Source organism: Carassius auratus, chromosome 32 (genome assembly GCF_003368295.1).
Source record: "Carassius auratus strain Wakin chromosome 32, ASM336829v1, whole genome shotgun sequence".
In the NCBI taxonomy this organism is placed as follows: Eukaryota; Metazoa; Chordata; class Actinopteri; order Cypriniformes; family Cyprinidae; genus Carassius; species Carassius auratus.
The window spans coordinates 26,517,037-26,538,110 of record NC_039274.1 but is presented as its reverse complement, the minus strand read 5'-3'; the positions used below and the strand labels follow the sequence as shown (position 1 = coordinate 26,538,110).

Sequence of the window (21,074 nt, the reverse complement as noted above, 5' to 3'; positions counted from 1 at the left end):
TTTCCTTTCAGAGAAAACATGAGAATGAAATCTCTTCTGCAATTTCATTATGATCTCTGTTGTTTTTACTAGCCACGAGTGAAATAAAGTAAAATTAATGCATCAATAACTACAGTTTACTTTTTCATATACGAAATTAATTAAACAAGTGGTTGAAAATAAATATAGAAAAAAGATTAAAATATAATAAAAATGTAATTCAAAAGAGTTAATGTTAATGCAATTGTTGATTTTAAATAAAGACTTCTAAAAAAGTGAAATGAATTGTGATTTTACTAATACTATTGAATGGATATATGGCTAAGAATCTGATTGTAATATTTATGTGAGAAAATATAAAAATCAACAAGTGGTTCAGTTTGAGTCAATGATCTATAATGTCTATAAATATAATTCATGTAATTTATAAGTATTTTAACATTTTTTCTTTTTTTGTTCTTATGCACTTGGATTTATATCATTTTATATTTCTAGTCTTTGCATGCATATTTGCAAAAATTTTTATTTGTTTAATTTTATTTTATTTTCCTAATGTTACTGTTATAGCTCTTTTTTTCCTGCCAATATTTATTCTATTCTATTCTATTCTATTCTATTCTATTCTATTCTATTCTATTCTATTCTATCCAAAGCTGTTTTTGGAGAAACAGCTGAGCTGAAGCATGACTGAGAACAATTTGAAAGAGCAACCTCGGTTCAATAACATGTTTTCAACTGGGTCTCTCTGCGTGACCGTGTCTTTTCTCACTTAAGTATGTTACGTCTTTTTGGCAAGACACACTAGTCATGAAGTCTTGTGTAATTAGTTCAAGCGATTTGTCTGAGTACATGAATAAATTGCACTTTTTTTTTCATGCCAAGTCATGCCAAACATAGTACCGTCTGCTCATGAATCAAACGTCCTTATTTGAGACAGAGGACATGTGAGGCACATAACAGGAGGTGTTTGTCATCTAGACGTCTAACACTTTCCTCCTCACACATGTTCTACATTTATAAGCTTTACTTAAATCCTCCAAATTTTCATTGAAGGAATACTTCACCCAAAAATGAAAATTCTGTCATCACTGAATCACCATAATGTCGTTCCAAACTCAGAGAGAAACTTGAAGATCCCTTGTAATTCTCCTTTTGTGTTCCACTGAACAAATGCACAGGTTAGAAATGAAATGAGAGTGAGGTCTTGAGTGAAGTGCACTACCTTGTTAAGATTCTGGTTGAATAAGATTCTTTTTATTACCTTTATTGAGCAAGAATGCAATAAATTGATCTAGAATGACAGTAACAACATAGCTTCTGCAAAAATATTAAGTAGTTCATATGTTTTCAACATTAATTGTGATAATAATAATAAATAGCATATCAGATATCATTGAACAAGGATCATGTGACACTCAGTACTGGCTGCTGAAAATTCAAAGGAATAAATTTAATTTTAAAACATATTCAAATAGAAAACAGTTATTTGAAATTGTAATTATATTTCAGAATATGACTGTTTTTACATTATTTTTGATTACATAAATGTAGCGAATATGCTGAGAATAAGAGACTTTTCAAAAACATGAAAAAAATCTCTCCATCCCCAAACTTTTGAACAGTAGTGTATTCTTTTAAATGTAATATCAGCAGCGCAACAATGCCAGAATTCAAGAAACCGTGATCAGAAACATCTGTGCGCTTTTTTAACCATTAATTCTCTTTGAATCACTCAATTCCACACTTAACTTGAGACTGACATGCTTGTAAAAACTCAGTGGGTTGAAATGACAGAGGCTCCATTGACTGCTATTTCATCCCAAACCTTCCCGCATGCCAAATCTGAGGACGAAACCCCGACTGAAGAGCCAAACCCTGAGCCCTGGGCATGTTCTACTGCAAGACTTTACTGCTGTCCCACAGTCACAGACAGCTATGATAATCCTGTTCCAGATCAATAAAGGGTTGCTTGCATAAATATTTGGTTGTCACATGGAGATTTATGTTGAGCTTTATTAGCTGTCTTTGGGTTGGGGGTTGGAGGGGTAGCAGCCCAGACTCAAACTGGCTTTCTTGTAACCTTCAGTAAGACGAATGACCCAGTGATGGTACTACAGATGTTCCTAGTAGGAAGGGTTTCTGGTGTAATGTGAGTGTCCCTCGTCACTGATCTCGCATCTTTTTGTCATCTTTTATCTGACATTTTCCTCTAAAACAGTTTACAGAACCCTCTAAGGAGTAACCTGAGGTTGCGCGTCTTGCTCAAGAGTACAAAGAGTGATGGTTTGTGGATCACCACTTACAGTGCTTGAACCTACAACATTTTGGTTTTCAGCCCAGATCTTTGATTTGAGTTTTCCACACCACCCTCAACTAATCGCCTCTGATAAGTAGACAAGCACCACTTTTTACTATTTTGGACCTCAAGTATGTTTTATCATTTTAGATTTTTTTATATTTGAGCTTAAATTCTGTACTGTGGTTAGCTAGTCTTTCAATATCTCTAAAAAGAGCATTTTCTGTTGTGTATTAGATGCTGGCGTGCTATTGTTCCCATCAGATATTTTAAGTAGCTTAACCAGAAGGTTTTGCAGCGTGGTTAAACCCACATTAACCAGCATAGATCATATTGTATAATATTCCTTTTATTTACTAGAGTTGATATGTTTTGCAGTTTTATTTAGACCAGACTTGGTAATATGTCAATATAGAGGAAGAAAAGTTTAATTCCTCTACTTGATGCATGCTTGCTTTTTTATTATTAGTAATGTCATCTTATATTGTGTTTGTTTGTTGCTTTTTCAGAGAACCAACCTGTTGAAGCCAAGCTGCCATGGTTGAAACAGGCTCAAGAGCTGGAAGAAATCAAAGTAGCCTTGGATGAGCCAACGTGAGTTAAAAAAAAAAAGTTTTATGTTATGTTATATTGTACATTTTATAGTCACATTAAGACTAAATCGCTACTTTTTCTAGGACTGGATTATAGTCATGGGTGAATATTTACAAAATAATTATGCTGGTTCGACAATACAAAATTAATATTGAATACTGTGATCATTTTAATTAACGTTTCCATTTGGTCATCAATATCCCTAAAAATGATGGCATTAGATTAATTTTGTAAGTGTGAGAGCATTTTAGACAAGCCCAGTTTTGTGTTTGAAAGCGGTTTCTTATGCTTACCAAGGCTGCATTTATTTGAACAATATAAAAATATAGTAAAATTGTAATATTGTAAATATTACAGTTAAAAATAAAAATTTGAATGTGTTTTAAAACTCCTCCTCTGATTTATTGTAAACTAAACCTGTCCAATATCTTTGTGTGAGTTTGGTCAGCAGAGAGTGATTCAGTACTAGCTTCATCCTTAGCATTCAGTTAGTTACTGTATTAACCAACCTGTCCTCCAACCAATACACTTGTATAGGTCGTTTGTCCAAATCCCTGAAATACGACCCATCAGAGCGTATATTATTGTGCCCCTATCGGCAAAAGGTCATTTTCATATTAATGTTTTGTACTCTTTTATTTGCCCTCTGGTTTGCGTTTCATGTAGCTCAGTTTGTAGATTATTGCGTTATACCTTGATATGTAATCATGCTATCATGGGTTTGATCCCAGAGAACGGACTTACACGTAAAATGTATATGCTCAATAAATCATAATTTAACATGATTTCTGTTAGGTTTAGGGGTGGGGTTAGGTGTGGTCATTCGAACGAATAAGCCACCTTGTAAAATATGTACGAATTACTGTGAAATCGGTGTAAAAAGTCCACACATTGCATTTAAATAAACGTGCGTTTTGATTGGTAATGACATTATATGTCATTTCATGACGATAGATGCTGTTATTATTTTTACGCCCGCTAGAGGCCGGTTAACTTTAAAATGTAAATATAGGTCGTAATAAGGTGCTTGCACAAATGACCTATATGGTCGTTTATTGTTGGAGGACAGGCTCGTATTAACAGGCTCTCCTGGAACTGGAGGAAGTTTAAGAGAAAGTTTTAAAACTTTCAATACAATTGGAATGTTTATTACTCAGATCAACAATGTTTATTTTGTTATTTTGTTAATATGATTTTGCTTTCAGCTATTAAAACTAAATATACTATACTAGTATACTTTTAGTTCCATTTAACACATTTTAAGACATCCATTCTGCATAGTTCAGCTGACTTTTCCAGAGATTCCGTGCAGAAAATTTGGAAAAAGTCTGCAGATTACCTCTGGGCTTCTCCACAAGTGTCTGAATAAACATATAAATCAATCCTTTACCTTTTATAACCAATAATCCATTGAACTATGAATCCTCAGGTATTCCAAGACCGTCTCGCCACATTCTGTGTATTGTAACTCACTACAGTATTGTATTTTTTTTTTTCATTCATAAATATTCTCGACCTGTAGAGATTGATCCTTTCACCTGTTACTCAGGATTTCTGGTGACTTCACACTGGGAGTGTTCTTTTTACTCAGTGGCAGTAAAAATACATTTTATCCTACCCTGTTCAAGAATCAGGCTTCATTAGCTGGTTCTTCATCCAAATAAAACGTCCAGTGAAACCAGTGTTGAGCGTGCATGCATTCTGGCCTCTGTGTGTCCAGTTTCCTTTCATTGCTTCAACAAGGCCCCACGGACTACTTTCACCCCCTGTAGTTGTATTATTAGAGTTATCCCCCCTCCCCATCTCTGAAATGAGACCCCTGTTAATAGTTGGCAGGGGAGCTTGATGGACCCCCACTATTCCCACTGAAAGCTGCAAAATGCGGGCTGCTAACATCCAGACAGCCACTGCTCCCTAAGGTCTACCAAAGGCATCTATCACAGAGACTCATAAAATGGGAAAAATGAGGGGTGGAAAGTGTTTAAGGGTTTACAGAACAGCCATTGAAGAACACTTCAGTTCATATACATGTATTTGTGGGGGTAGGGGGGTTAAGATCTACCATTTGTCTGCAAACCGTTCTTGAATTACACTCTTGAGTGGAGTATATCACTCTGTGATAGCACCACTTCTTTTGCGTTCTGCTCTGTTGCTTAAGTAACTAAATTTAGGGTGATCTAAGGTGGCGTGCATCAGGGCTCGGTACTCAGCCCTATCTCAGAGAGCCCAGTCCACTTTGCTGTGGAATTCAAGGTTGGACGCTTGCCTCTGTGATTTGGGTGGGCGGATTATGTGAGTTGGATGTGGTTGTGGAGTCTCACGCCACGTCTTATCCTGCTTACATGCACTGAGGAAGGAACCTCCTCTCAAACCTAAAATGTTCCTGAATGCTAATCCTGAGATTAGAAACGCGCTCCCTGATATACACGCTCTAATAGATGTACCCACATATGATCACAGGCCCAAAACATACCTTAAGCACATGAATGTCAGTACTTATAATTCCGAAGTGTGCTAAAGTGAGCAGAAGCATAAATGCTCTTCTTCCGCCATTTTTCTACACTGTAAAAAAAAATGCTTCTGTACTTTTTGGAGATTTTTGATTTTATGAGAATACTGTACTATATATATATTAAAATAAAAAGATTGAGCGAATTAAACATAATGCAAATAAGTTAACATTCACTCCAGTCACTAACTCTTATCGCACCCCAAAAATGCAAGCCTGTTTTCTCAATTACATGAGGTGTTCTGACATCATAATATTTCCTGAATGACAACCCTACATTAGTCCAAACATGGCATGTTTGAGGCTTATGTGGAATTACAGATCTCATAAACTTTAATCCTTTTAGCCTGGAAAGTGTTTAGACATTGGGCGGTGTGAGGTGTGCATTGACACCCACTCCGGGCGAGCGCATTTCCACAATGCTTAAATACTTTTACAGATCACTAGTGTTTCATGTGTGTTTTAATTGCATTTAATGACATGACAGGAAGAAATGTACACAAGTTCTCTCTTCTCAGGTTTATTACATTGGTGGCAAAGAACATGTTGCTTTTTTGTTCCTGAATCCAATTATGCACAGATCACGCAAGCTATGAATTTCAGCAGTATTTTCCAAAAGGGTCATTTTCCTCTCAGCAGAAATATGGAAAAATCATTCTGTGGTTCATTAGGAGACTTTGCCACATTTTTTTTTTTTTTTTAATGATCACGTTTATTCTAAGTGCGGTTGACTCTTAAATATCAAAGTCTTTTAGTCCATTTTAATGCTCTATTTATCAATATAAATAGAAAATAAAAGTGAGGACAACACAATGACAAAGAAGCATTTATTTCTTTTTTCTTTTTTTCACATGTGTTCTTGCAAACTGGTTGTGAAAGTGGCATATTTCTAAAACATGCTCAGCTTCATCACTTATTTCTGTGTGTGTCCAGGTTCATCCCAGGTCCCTGGTCAGCCTGCAGTGTGTCGTGTGGTCTGGGCGTTCAAAGGCGTCAAGTAAAATGCAAAGTGCTGCTGTCTTTCACTCAAGCCGAAGTCGAATTACCTGAAGAAGAGTGTGATGAGGATAAGCCTCCCCTACAAAGGACCTGTGATTCAGGTCCCTGTTTAGCATCTCCAGACTTGTCCTGGAGGCTGATTAGGGCCCAGGAGATCCCTGATCAGCACGGCTATGTTTGGGAATACATGGGCTTCACTCCCTGCTCTGCTTCATGTGCTGTTGGTGAGCCTCCATGAAACCCATTAGAGAAAACAACCGCTCTAATGCGTTTACTGCCCAAATAGCCTTTATCAACGATTTTCTACAGCAAAATAAATGATTTAGATTTTTACATGTACAGCTTTCCAGATGAAATTAAATTTGCATGAAATCTAAAATTGCTAAGAGAGCTGATAGTGATCAGCCTGGGCTGCAAAATACATATTGAAATACTCCTCTGCCAAAAGCCTTGTTCCTCACAGTGTTGTTTTGCAGGCAAACAGATGGCTGTTGTCAGGTGTGTGAGCACCTTGAAAAAGGAAATTGTTGATGACACACTCTGCAACGGCTCCAAAGCGCCACTCGCCTTGCTTCGCATCTGTAACCCTCAGCCGTGTCCTCCGAGGTATGGTCCAAAAAACACTGCAAGAAATGACTCAAAATCAGTGTGTACACACACACACACACACAAACACACACACTGTTTATATGTATATTGCATTTATTTGAACTTTTGTAACATTATAAATGTCTTTACTGTCTCTTTTGATTCATTTAATGCATCCTCAAAAGCAGTCGATTCTTAAAAAAGAAAAACCATCTTTCTGGCCCCAAAAGTTTGGATGGTAAAAAGAGTGAACCAAATGATGAGTGAATAAAATATGTTTTTAAATAATCATTTTAATGATGAAAAAGGGGGAAAAAAATCCTTCATCGTCTTTGTTGAGTCACTAGTTCCACGTGTGTTGCTTAAATGAATAGTTTGCCAACAAATTAACATTCTGTCATTATTTATTTATCATTGCAAACCTGTATGCTGTTATCTTTTCCTTGGAAGACAAAATAAGACATTTTCAAGGTTTTGTTTGAATATAAGGACAATTCATAGTGACAATGAATGTGAAGCTCTAAAAAGCACACAAAATGATTTGTTTTTAATTTCATACAATAATTTATCATGAAGAACAGCCCGAAATAAAGACTTTATTTCACTGATAATCAAAAAAATTCTGTTATTAACTGGTAAGGTGCTGACAGGTGTAAGTTTTTTATTTGCATTTTTTTATTTTTTATTAATAGCACAACCCTATTTAACCAGAAATATGAACAATGATAAAACTAATAGTGATACTTGCTTTAGCAAAGGCCACTGATTAGTTCTTCCAACACCAAATGTGTTTGTCATTTGAAGGATATCGCGTGCAAAAGCAAGTAAGCAAAAAACGACATAATGATTCATCCAGCTCCTTAACAAGGAGCTAAAATTGAACCTCTGGCCTAGATTATGTTCAAAGACCAAACTCAGATTTAATCTTAGCAGGCTGTCAGGCCGCTCTGAAAATAAGGACATGTGATGGAAATAATGTGATTTCCTGTTAACTGACCATTTGCCAACAAAAGCAGGACAGCTGGCTTTTTAGTGCAGTGCATTATGGAATAAATGGTTTACTGGAGCTGATATCTTTCATGTGGCTTTTTATGTACTACGGCTCAGAATATTACTATGGTTATTATTCTTTTGGGCAAAAGCTTGATTGTTATCTCAGATTATATAGGCAGGATTGTTTGAATTCGAAATGCCTGGTGTTAAAGCCAAACGATCGCCTTCATATGGATCTTTCCAATCATGATTGTCATAGAATGCCAGGGATCATATAGTTCAAAGACCATGGCAATGTCACTTTATGTTTTGCAGTACTATACACTATACATTCAATAATATCCTGCTAAATCATAAAGATATAGAAGACTGTGTTAAGGAATATTGTTGGCATTTTGTATTATCAATGATTTACTTGATTATTTCACTTTCCTGGTCTTATTGCGCTCGACTTCTCAATGTTTGTTCAAAAGAAAATAATAGTCTTTATAATCTATTATTTACGGAGCCTGGCATGCAGGAAAAAAATAGTACGCTAAATTGTGTGCATGATTTACTAGTTTGTTCCCTCGATTTGCTTGATCATGCACACGATTGTGCGAAGTATTAACTTACCCTGCATCTGCATCATATGAATTTAAAATGAGTTGTTTTTGCATGGAGTGTGTAAGAGCTGTGAGTTTGTGTGTTTTCTTCAGATGGGAGGTGAGCGTGTGGAACCCGTGTTCGGTGTCGTGTGGCGTGGGGCTGCAGTCACGCAGCGTGTCCTGCGTGAGGTCTGTGGCGGGAAACCGCACTCAATCTGTGTCCAGCAAAGAGTGTGTGGAGAGAAGACCTCTAGAACTGCAGGCCTGCAACCAGGTCACGTGTCCGCCGGCCTGGGAGGCTGAGGAGTGGCAGCAGGTTAGTGAGCCCGGTCATTTCAGAGAGAAATTCAAATTATAAATTAAAAAGAAGAGAATAGATCTTTTATTGTCATTTTTAAAGGAACAATGAAAATTCCTTTAACCGTTCTTCAATAGCAAAATCACAGTAAACAATATATATATATATATATATATATATATATATATATATATATATATATATATATATATATATATATATATATATATATATATATATATATATATATATATATATATATATATATATATATATATATATATATATATATATATATATATATATATATATATATATATATATATACATATATATAAAATGAAGATACGATAAGTACAGATAAATAAGTTATTATACAGTTTGGTAGTACAGAGTAAAGTGCAGTGTAGAATATATTGGTGGGGGGTTATTGCAATTTTTTTCTATGAGGTTTAGGGGTTTATTGCAAATTCTGACTCAGGTAAAGGGTCGGGGGAGGGTCGGATTATGCATTTAAGCATTTAACTATCTAGGGGAATAAACAATTTTTCAGTCTGTTTGCTTTGGATTTTGGATTTGAATTCGCAAGTCCTTCTAAAAACTACACATTGGTGCATAAAAATAATTTGCAGCAAATAGTCTAATAAAGATAGATACTGTAAATCCCTCACAATGCTATAATTCAGTTTTTCAATGTGACGTTCATCAGGTTTGAAAAACAAATGACTGAAAATTTGTGCTGCATGATGACCTTGCAGTATTTTGTTTTCCCATTACATATATTGGGATATGAAAAAAAAATACAGGAAGTTTTACCAGATGACTTGGATAGCCATATTTGGAAAGTCTGAATTATTCTAGAATTAGTGAGGTAATTTTGTTACCGAGAAGGGAGCTAATAATAATATTAATAATGATGATAATAAAAATAATAAATTTTAAAAGCTAAAGTTTTTTAAAATTCTTTATTTGTGTTTGAAATACTTTTAGCGATGAACGATTTAAAAAAAAAAAAAAAAAAAAACTTGAAAAAAAGTGGGAGAAAAAAATTACATATTGGGATAATACTGTAAAATTAATTCTGTAAAATTAAAAACAAAATCTCTGTCTGAAAACAATAAAGCATACATTCATTTAATAAAATCACAGCATGTGCAATTTGACTATCGTAGTAAGCCATATTGCAATATTGATTTTATTTCAGTTTATGCAGTCCTACTTAAAAAATGATTTGCAAGCTATAGCATTGTGTGGGATTTTTCTATTTGTGTTAACTAAAAATGACAAAGAAATCTCTTTAATATCTCCGTGGCTTCTTCTAGACAGCTATGAGATTAAATGTAGACTTTGCATAGATGTGCTTATTTCATATAAACAGCAGGTGCCAGAGATTCACATAAACACTTAGAAGGACAAGTTATTCTCTTTGAGCATGTGTTTTTAAGAATATTTTGTAATGGAACATGATCATTTTTATAGCTGATCTTCACATGGCTTTTAATGACTAAACATCTGCATATTGAGTGTTATTTGCTCTCCTGTGATCTCTCTTGTTGTGGCATATGTGGAAAGGATTGATGTTGGTTTGTTTGGTCTCTGGGTCAGTGCTCTCATTCATGTGGCAGAGGTACTCAGTGGCGCAAGGTTTACTGTAAACAGAGACTGGCTACTGGAAGTTACCGCAGGTTGAGTGATGAGGAGTGCGCTGGAACCAAACCCGACGTCCACAGGATTTGCAACAACCCTGACTGTCTGCTGCCTCGTCTGGAAGGAGGGGAGTGGTCAAAGGTGTGTGTGTGTGTCTGTGTGTGTGTGTCTAACCAAGCTAAGCTTTGGAAATATATTTCAGATAAATATATTATAGACAGATACTTCATAAATGATATTCTTGCACAGTGAGTTAAGGCTGGAATACAATGCACAAATGTGGCCCAGATCTTTTCACCAATTTACAGTCTGGACGAGTCGATGCTAGTTGCTGAAAGTCGGAGCCAGTCTGCAGATTTGAGTTGACAGATGTCAAGGAAAGTCGTGTAGTGCATGATGGTCACAGACTCTGATTTTTAAGCTTCTGACTATAATTTCATCCAGTTGGAGGATATCAAACATGTTTATAACCAATATTAGAACACATATAGTTTTTATGTGTCAGTCATTTATTGTATAAGCGATGATGCCTAGTGTTTTAAAATCTATTCAGATTTTAAAAGTCGTGTTGTGTATTCCAGCCTTTAGTTTGAAGTAATTACACAACTATTCAAAGGTTTGGGGTCAGTCAGTATCTATGCGTGTATGCTTGTGTTTGGTGCAATTTGTGCAACCTTTTAATTATTTATACGTTTTATTTCACTTATATACACTATCGTTCAAAAGTTTGTTTCAAAGAAATGAATACGGTTGAGCAGGAACGCATTAAATTGATCAAAGTAAAGTAAAAGTATTTATAAGGTTACAAAACATTTCTGCCCTTTTTTAAGCTTTGTCATCACAGGAATAAATTACATTATTTTAAATTGCAATAACATTTCACAATATTACCATATTTTGCATGAATAATTCCTTTAATAGGGTTTATTGAATAAATATATTTGTCCATATGTTTGTAGTGCTCTGTGACGTGTGGGAAAGGTGTTCAGCGGAGGGAACCCGTGTGTAGGAGACAGACGGCCTCCGGTCAGCTGGTCACTCTGGACATGTCGGCCTGCAGTGACCTCCCCCTCCCTCCTCTCATCAGGATCTGCCGTATGAGCCCATGCAGTAGTAAGATAATCTACACTTGTTTTCATTTTCCAACCTTCTTTACATGCAACTTGCCACATCAGTTCACACCTGATTATGTGAAGCATTACATTTCATGTAAATTATAGATGTAATTTAACTTGGAACTGACCTCTATTTGATCTTGCTCTCAATGTGGTCTCCATACATTCTGATAGCAGCACAAGGGAAATTTCATAAAAAGATTTTGGGACCCCCTAAAAGCACAGTCCTACTTGGGTTTCATCTCAAATTTCTCAAATAAAAAGCAGGGTTCTGTAGGTATCACTTAGTGTTTTATTATTATTCTCATGATACCCATGAACCACTGAACTCTCTGTGGTCTTAAATATGAACATATTATGAGCATATGAATCTTCCAGGACTGCTTTGAGATGCTTTTAGATTATAGCTTAACGCTGTGGTGCAGAAAGATCGGCCTTGATGATGTTTCTTTAAGATTAGCTTTAGGTTCTGTTTTGGGTTTATCGGTTTGAATATCTTGATAAGGTACTGTGGGAATAAAGGGACGTCCCATAGCAGATCAGTCTGCAAGAGGAGAACATATATTCACATTGTGCCCTCATGGTTTTTGTTCTTTCACCTAAACTTTCCAAAGCCCTTTTGTCTCGTGTGATTTGGTTTCACTAGGCTCGAAGTCAAGAGTGGAGATTATTTTGGGGTGGTTTAGAGCATTCATAACCTCAAGCGAAACTAAAGTAATTAGGCCTAACCGATGTTTGAACTGTTTAAACTTCTTCCATCTCTCTGCACAGAGCACAAGCACTCCAAAAAACACTGCCCTCTTGTCATTGGCCTGAAACGCATCTATATCCAGACCAGACAAGAAAAACGGCTCAGTTTTACCATCGGAGGACGAGCCTACCTTCTTCCCAAGACCTCCATCGTTATCAGGTGTCCCGTTCGGCATTTCTCTAAAGCTCAGGTCCGGTGGGAGAAGGATGGGAATGATCTGACCAGTTCCAGACGTCGTAGCATCACCAAATCAGGTGCTTTGAGGATCTACAACCTGGAGGCTGAAGATATCGGACTGTACCGCTGCTGGGCCAACCAAGATTCAGACATCTTCATTCTGAAGCTGATCGGATACAATAATAGACTCCTGGAACATCCTGCAGGAACGATTTTGGGAAGAAGGAACTTTCATCCGTATGTCAACAAAGACGGAGGTTATGTTGGGTCAAAGTGCAATGAGGGGTTTCCACCTGGAAAAAAGGCTCCAAAATCTCGCCCGAGATGGATTGAAAAAAACGAGTTCTACCGAGACAATGAAGGCCAGCCTAAGGAACTCTGGGATACTCTTGCTTTAGGAAACTATGCTTTGGCTTCAACTGCCAGGAGCCATACAGGAGCGTTTGTCCTTGATCCTGCACAGTTCGAGGAGCTCGTGAAGAACATCAGTCAACTGGCCGAGAGTGGAGATGTAACGGATGAAATGGCGTTGCACCTGATTGGAAAACTTATGGAGGATTTGGCTGCTCCGGGGCAAGGGGCACCAACCGAGGAAAGCACTATGATGGACAAACATTTAGATAAGACACCAAACAATTCTGAACTTTCTGAAGGAAAGATGCTGAAAAAAGGCAGTCGGGCAGTTATTGTTCGACAAATTCATCACGGGTCTGCCATGAGCTTCCAGAGGGATCTCCGCATCCATGTGGGCAGGACCGCTTACCTAACCAATGCTACCCATAGCCTCACGCTGATGTGTCCTACTCAGGGATTGCCTCCTCCAGACCTCTCGTGGAGCAAAGATGGAGCTCCGCTTCAGAACAGCGACAGGTAAAGACAATGATATGGAGTTGGGAGGTTGGAGTGCCATTTACTGTTGCAGTTTATCGCTCTTTTTCTCTCTGTTTCTCACTTTCTGCAATTTATTCTTCTTATTTCTTCTTAAGGTACAATTTGTGAACTAAACACCACAGCATTTTTAGCCATCATCTTGTGTAAATCCATTTAAATGCCATGTTTAGTGAAAAAGTTATTTGAATTACAGAAATTCTGTCATTGTTTGCTCACTCTAAACATGTTGTTCTTTTTTATGGAGGACAACATTTTTGCTTATGAATAGGGATGCACATTATAGTGAACTGAAACTATACTGGTCTATATCTTCATTTATGTATTAAGCAGATGCTTTTGACCAAACATTTTAACAAAACAGATGCTTTTAAGAAAGGAATCGAACCCATGACCCTTAATTTGAGTTACAGAATCAGCCATTATCAGTAAAAATGTAATTTAGTTGCCAATATTGAATATGTATCTATTACAACGTTGTGTTAATTTATAAAATTGGCCATTTATTGTTTTTCAAGTGTTTTTTTATATCTATTTATATGTAGCTTTTATTATTTAGTAATTTTAGTATACACTTAAACTTATTTTAAGTTAGTTGCCAAGACTACATTTCTGATATATATATATATATTTATTATTATTATTTTTTTCATTTTAAGTTTTAGTGCTTAAATCTGCTTTAGTCATTTTATTTGTTTTTACATTTTTATTTAAGCTTTTATTTTTAGTAATTGTTGTACTTCAGCTTAAACTTATTTTATTTCAGTTAACTGTCAACATTTCTGATTTAAATTTATTTGTTAATTTAGTTATTAATGTAATATATATTTTAATTTAGCTTTTTTTAATGCCAAAAGAATTTGTAATAGTTTAATTATCAGTAACAAGACTGATTGTATTGACCAGAATTTCCATACTGGTAGATTTCTAAAGATCCTTCATATGTGTGCTGATATATTCTTCAGAATATCTCCTTTTCTGAAACAATCAGAGTTATCAGTTTTAGATTAACTATTTCTTTGAATGCATCATTTTGTGTGTGCATTCTGTGGCTCAAAATATAACTAAAGGCAAAGACATTTTTACTATAATACACCAGTACAGTGTCTGATTTCAAAACTTCTGGAATTTACATTACTTTGTTCGGTTATTATCAACCGCAGTTCTTTTTGTCCAACGAACATGATTTTGGAAACGAGCAGAGGTGAGCTTTAACACCGAAAAGCAATTTTTTCTCTCTTTATAGAAAACAAGCCTCCCTGTGTACCTCTGAGTTCAGCCGTGACTGATCTTGATTGAGCAACCGCATATTCCAAAAGCCTGTTAATCACCAACCCACTCAAATATTCACCTCCAGAGCACCCCAGATCTCACATTATGCGGTCTGTTGGGGTCAGAAATACTGGCTGTGCTTCTTTCACTTGCTCTCCAGGGTTGCACTGTGGTCTAATCATCTATTATATACTGTTGACTGTTAAATACCATCATTGAAAACATTGACTTAGTAACTCAGCTTTGTCCAGCTCATGGCCTTAACATAGCCTCCGCCCAGACAGTCGCCAAACATTGTCTGCCCCTCTTCCTGGCATGCGCTATGGGACCTGAAAGAGACATGGCTATGCAAACACTGTTCAGGCCTCCTCTTGCAGCATTGGCTTGAAAACTCAGCTGCCTTGAATTCTCCGAGATCACTTTTGACTTGAACTGTAGGGTCTTGCAATGCAACGGATGCATTTTCCAGTTGGATAAAGTGGTTTTTAATACAATTTTTGAGATTTTAGACATTTTAGGAGATAAATAATAGGTAAATATTAATTGCATTGTGCCTTCTCATTCTAAATTAGTGCATTTTAAAATGCTGAGTTAACTTCAGAAAGGTGAAAGGGCATTTAGAAAGAGAATATAATGTGGAAATTTTTGCAAATATCCAACAGCTGCAAAAGTGTCGTAACAAGAAAATGTATGATTTACACCTACGGCAAAACATTATTAAATTAAATTAAAATTATCAATTATCTTTAAAATAATAAATTAGTTTTAAAATCTAAGAATTCAATATTTTCAATCTTGTAAAGAGAGATTATATGACATTATATTATATCATATTATATTACATTACTGTACAGTATATTTGTCACGGTACTGCTACTGTGAAGGAGCGAGGAGACGTAGGGGAATTCATGATGATAGTCTACATTAATCCAACGGAATACACACAAAGAACAGGGGATTGACAAACAAGACCGGACGCAGGACACAGGAAGAACCAGGCCTTAAATAACTAGAACTAAACGAGGAGCACCTGACATCAGTGAACATAATCAACATAGGGAGAAACTGGGTAATGGGGAGCACATGGGGAGCAAGACACAGGAACACAGAACTGACATTACCTCCCCCTCCTGGAAAGCGCATCCACGTGCCGCCTAACTTCCAACAGGAAGCGGGGAGGGTGCTCTGGAGGCCTCTACAGACAGGCCTACATTGGACTTAAGGCCTCCAGGGTAATACCCATTTCGGGAACCATGGCAAATCAGGCAGTCCAGGGAGCCATGGCGAAAATCGCAACTTTAAATTTTCCGTCCATCTTAGTACACAATGTAACTACAGAAGAGTCAAGTTTCAAATAGGAAAAATATAGAAACTCTTTGGTCATTTTTGAGCGAGATGCTAACAGTCTAATCAGATTCAATGATCAATGCTAAGCTAAGCTAAAAGTGCTACAGCCAAGACCCGGAGATTAACTGAATGGAATCGAAAATGGTAAAACTCAACTGTTGAACTCTAGGGGAGTTGGAGAATGAGCCTATTTTCAAAAAAAGTGGAGTGTTCCTTTAAGTTGGAAACAGCTTAAAAATACATACAGAAAAAAGTACATAAAGATTAAAATAAAGTTTTTTGTTGATGAGTTTAGCCAAATGTCTGTGTTGACACTGTGAAAGCTGACATCGGTTAATAATTGTTAAAATCATTTTTACTGATGGGACTTCTTTTGTATAATTACCTTGCATATGATTTTGACAGCTTGGTTTTATGCAAAAAAATGTGTTGCTTGTCACATCCATTAACAGATTTGATTGAAATCAGATGTTATTTTATTGGAGTTGGGATTAAATATTTATTGATGCTTTTATTGATTGATGTTTGTCTCTTTGATTTTTGATGCCAGATCCTTCTCAGAACTCAGAGAGAAAAAAAACATTGTTTCTGAAAGTTCAGAAGAGGGGAACAGTCTTGTTTTCAACCATTTTTGTCTTATTATATGTTTGGATCATGCACAATTCTTTTATAATACTTCATTTATTTATTATGCCCCAGTTATTTTGACCACACTATTGCTCAGAGTTGCCAAATAATTTACCTCCCACTCTTTTGTTGACAGCCGTGTTTGCGTGAGGTCTCTACTTCATCACTGCTGCCATCAAAACAGTGCTATTTAATCCCACTTGACTCCAAAACCTGATATATTGCCATTGCCAACTCATGCCAGCCCGGTGCCAACCCAGAATGAATGCATTCAACTCCTACAGAATAATATTTACAATTAGATCATGTTATACTTCTCTCACTGCAGGTATTGGAGATATTTTAAACATGTCGCATTATACCAAAATAAAATACAGTGTGCCAGAGTTTTTGTTTTTTTTTAATGGGAAGAAACATAAACCGTCTACTCGTCTGTCTGTCAAGAAGTCCAAGCAATTTGTGAAGGTAAAAATTTGATAGCATTTTAATTATATGCACATGCATTATTTGAATTATATACACTATTGTTTAGAAGTTTGGAGTCAGAAAGATTATAATAATAATAGCAATATAATAATAATAATAATAATAATACATCAATTCAAAAGTGACCTTAAAGACTCTAAATCCTAAAAAAGTAAAAAAAAAAAAAAAAAAAAATATATATATATATATATATATATATATATATATATATATATATATATATATATATATATATATTGTTGTTACAGTTTTTACTATATGTAGTCAAAACTAAAACATTTTCTAAGCATTAACAAAGAGCTTAATACAATTACTACAGATAACATTAACCTTCCTGCCAAAATAAGTATAATAAAATATACATGAGAATATTAACAACAACAATAAAATGAAATACAAGATAAATACATAGATAAAAATTTGCATTATGTAAACAAATCAGAAATAAACAAAGATAAGGTATAAAATGTACAGTCCTAATTTCTGATACATATTATATTATATAAAAATCATTCATAACATGGGTGAATATGCTTCAACCAATTAGTTTTTACAAACCTTTTCATTATATTATTCAACCGGGGGGGGGGGGGGGGGGGGGGAGTCTTCACCTTCTCAATATATGTGAGTGTGGGTTTCCAATTTCCAAATAGTTTCAATAAATATGTATTATCGTCTACTTTTGAATCTGATATCTGGTCAAATTTACCAAAAAAAAAAAAATTGTACACCCTGGGAGTAGTTGGGGGTTTGGTCCTTGCTCAAGGGCACCTCAGTCATCATATTGAAGGTGGGAGAGAGCGATGTACATTCACTCCCCCCACATCCAATTCCTGCCAGGCCGAGACTCAAACTCACAACCTTTGGATTATGTGTGCATTGACATCCTCGCTGGAGAAGCATGGCTCCATGTGACGCTGTAGATCTCTTCCTGTCCACAGATCCTGTGGCGTCTCTGCTGTGGGGCTTTTGAATAGCACTTCTTATTTTTGGCCAAATGTGAAGCAAAACACAGGCGATGTGATCGACGTTCACAAACTCTAAAACTGTGTGAAGTCACACCCTTTCACGCTCTTTCGTTCAGATGTGTCTTGGCACCGCTGTGACGCTCTAAATCAGACCCTAACAAGCTTGCCTTCCTCTAAGAGCTGTGAACAGGATTTCATACTCAAACCACTGCAGTTTCTGTACCGTTTGAGATCTAAATGAGAAATGTATTTCTCAAGTAAGCAACACTTTTACTTTTGCTCATGCTGTTTTTAGCGTTTAAGTAGTGTTCTGGAAATGAAAGGTACCTTGAATCATGGAGCTTGATGAGAAGAGATGTGCTGGAAAGCATTCATTTGTATGATTTCCACCATAAGACGAGTGAAAAATGCATCCAAACCATATCTATCTTGGCCTAATAAATAAACCTAGTTAAATCTCTTCAATATGCTTCTGCTCAGTGTCATTTTAGTTTTATCTATATACAAGTATTTATTAATATTTGTTTAGCTTTTATTTTTATAGTTTTTGTTTTTAATTATAGTGTCAGGAATTGTATGGGCTTATGACTTTTTTATTAGATTTGAAATATAGCTTTAATTTCAGATTAATTTTTGTAATATTATTTAGTCATTTTAATATTTTAACAATTGAAATCTAATAATTTCATGTAATTTTCTTCAACTTAATTTTTTTTTTGTTAGTTGTGAAGGTACCTTTTCTAGTTTTCATTTAACATTTTTAAGTTAGATTTTTTTCATGTAATATTTTTATTTTTATATTTTCAGTTTTAAATTTTAGTTTTAGCAATTCTGTGTGCTTTTGTCTTTTTATTATTATTATTTATTTTGCTTTTGTATTTATATTTGACTTTAATTTCTGTACTAATAATATGATTTAGTAATTGTATTATTTAATCATGTAATCATTTAAATGTAATAATTTCATGTAATTTCCATGTAACTTAAAAAAAATCTGTTTGTTGTGAAGGTAACATTTCTAGCTTCTGTTTAAACTCTTTAAGGTTGATTTTTAGTTTTATTTTATTTTTTTCCAGGAAACACTTTTTAATCAGGATTCTTGCCTTTTTTTCCGAAAGAAATAAAAAAAGAGACAGTTTTTCAGACTTTTGCAGACAATATGTATATTGAATTAAATTTGGGTAAAAACAGTAAAAATTAGTTTTATGCATAAAACAAGAAAAAAAAAACACACACAATCATCTGAAATTATTTGAAATGCAAGCTCAATTTTTCCCAAAGGCGTCTTGTAATAATTTTATTATTATTATAATTTTTTTTTTTTTCATTAAATGTGGCATGTAAGTATACAATAGGATAATGTTTGTGATTGTGGAAACAATGCTGCCATTGTCCTGAAGTTGATTTTCCGCACACATTTGTGCCTCTGAGTCGCTCCAGACGTGTCTTCACACTTTAGATGATATCTTTTCTATGAGTTGGATACTTCAGACATGACTCAGCTGCTGTGTTTTTATTAGTGGCTCTAAATGAGTGGGCTTTCATGAGATGTGTGCTGGATGGGATACAATGCACATTTTGTGCCGGCATCCCTTTGCGGCTTTGGGTGGGAGTGGACGGAGAGCTCACTGCTCCCTGGCTTCGAACCCATTCTGACTTTCTTAATCACGCTGTCTCTCTTCCAAAACATAGAGAGCTTCCATGCTGTGTTTGTCTACATAGGCAGCAGTCTTTTAAGGCAGCATCCTCTGTGAAATCAAGCCTTATAAGTGATTGATTTTGAATTGTTCACATTGGCAACAACTTTGTGTTTCTTATAAATAGTACTTTTCAAATAGTCTGCATACTTTTGTGTATGGGTGTGTGTATTTATATTGTGTGTTCATCAGTAAAAATTGTTTTGAATGAAATGAATACTCTTAGTCGGCAAAGAAAAAAGATTTAAATAAATGCCGTTCTTTTGAATTTATCTTCATAATGGATCCTGAAAAATGCTATCATAGTTTCTGCAATATTAGGCGACTGTTTTCAACATTAATAATAAAAAGAGCAGCAAACCAGCATATCTGGATGATTTCTGAAAGATCATGAGACACTGGATACACTGGATACACAAAAACTAAATGTAATGTGATGTGTGTGTGTTTATATATATATATATATATATATATATATATATATATATATATATATATATATGTGTGTGTGTGTAATTTTTTTTTTCTTCCATTAAGTGTTCAACTTAAGAAACTACATCCGGAAAATATAATAGACATTTCATACCTAGTTCATGGGTTTGGGTTTTTCATTACTTCACTCAAGAAACTATCTGGAAGATATTTAATAGTCATTTCATAGTTATTTAACACTTGTGGGTTTGATTATCAGGGAATGCTTGTATTAGTAATCAGTAAATGTAAATAAAATGGTGATTAAAAATGGATAGGATATGTATTTTTCTAGTTTTGAGAAAATAGCTATTAAGCTGATACCCTCTGATTGTTATGTGTTCACTACAAATTTAACCCCCTTAATTGTTTTTGTGCTGGGGGCCCACTAGTCTTTCAGAAGTGTCAGATGAAGTCCCTGAGCAGATCTCCAGAAGCACACAATGGTGTCTGCACAATAAACACTTTAAACAGATAGTGTAGATAAATGAGCCTCTGATTGGCTCTTCAGCGACTCCTGGTTGCTGTAAAAGATCACGTGATCCAGAACTAGAAGAATAGCAGAGCCTGAGGGAAACCTCTGATTGATCCACAGGAAATGAGAGACTGAACCGGATCTCATAGTGTGACTGGATTAAGACACAATCATGGTGTGTGTTTTCATGGAAAGGGCACAGTGTGGTGCATTAAGCTTCTGTGGTTTCATCTCTGTAATGCATAGAAATCAGTTGTTATTTTAACCCAGATACAACCTGGTTAACGTGAACTAGTCTCTTAACTGCTTA

At 35.4% G+C, this 21,074-nt stretch overlaps 1 protein-coding gene across 1 annotated transcript in view; it reads left to right on the top strand.

Moving 5' to 3' along the window:
• Positions 1 to 21,074, top strand: part of LOC113051952 (ADAMTS-like protein 3) — a 142,742-nt gene that overhangs the window by 102,178 nt on the left and 19,490 nt on the right. The window contains exons 15-21 of the mRNA XM_026216149.1: positions 2,785 to 2,869; positions 6,312 to 6,601; positions 6,854 to 6,983; positions 8,657 to 8,861; positions 10,449 to 10,631; positions 11,450 to 11,603; positions 12,377 to 13,403. Coding sequence (XP_026071934.1) covers positions 2,785 to 2,869; positions 6,312 to 6,601; positions 6,854 to 6,983; positions 8,657 to 8,861; positions 10,449 to 10,631; positions 11,450 to 11,603; positions 12,377 to 13,403 — 2,074 coding nt within the window. The remainder of the gene's footprint in view (positions 1 to 2,784; positions 2,870 to 6,311; positions 6,602 to 6,853; positions 6,984 to 8,656; positions 8,862 to 10,448; positions 10,632 to 11,449; positions 11,604 to 12,376; positions 13,404 to 21,074) is intronic.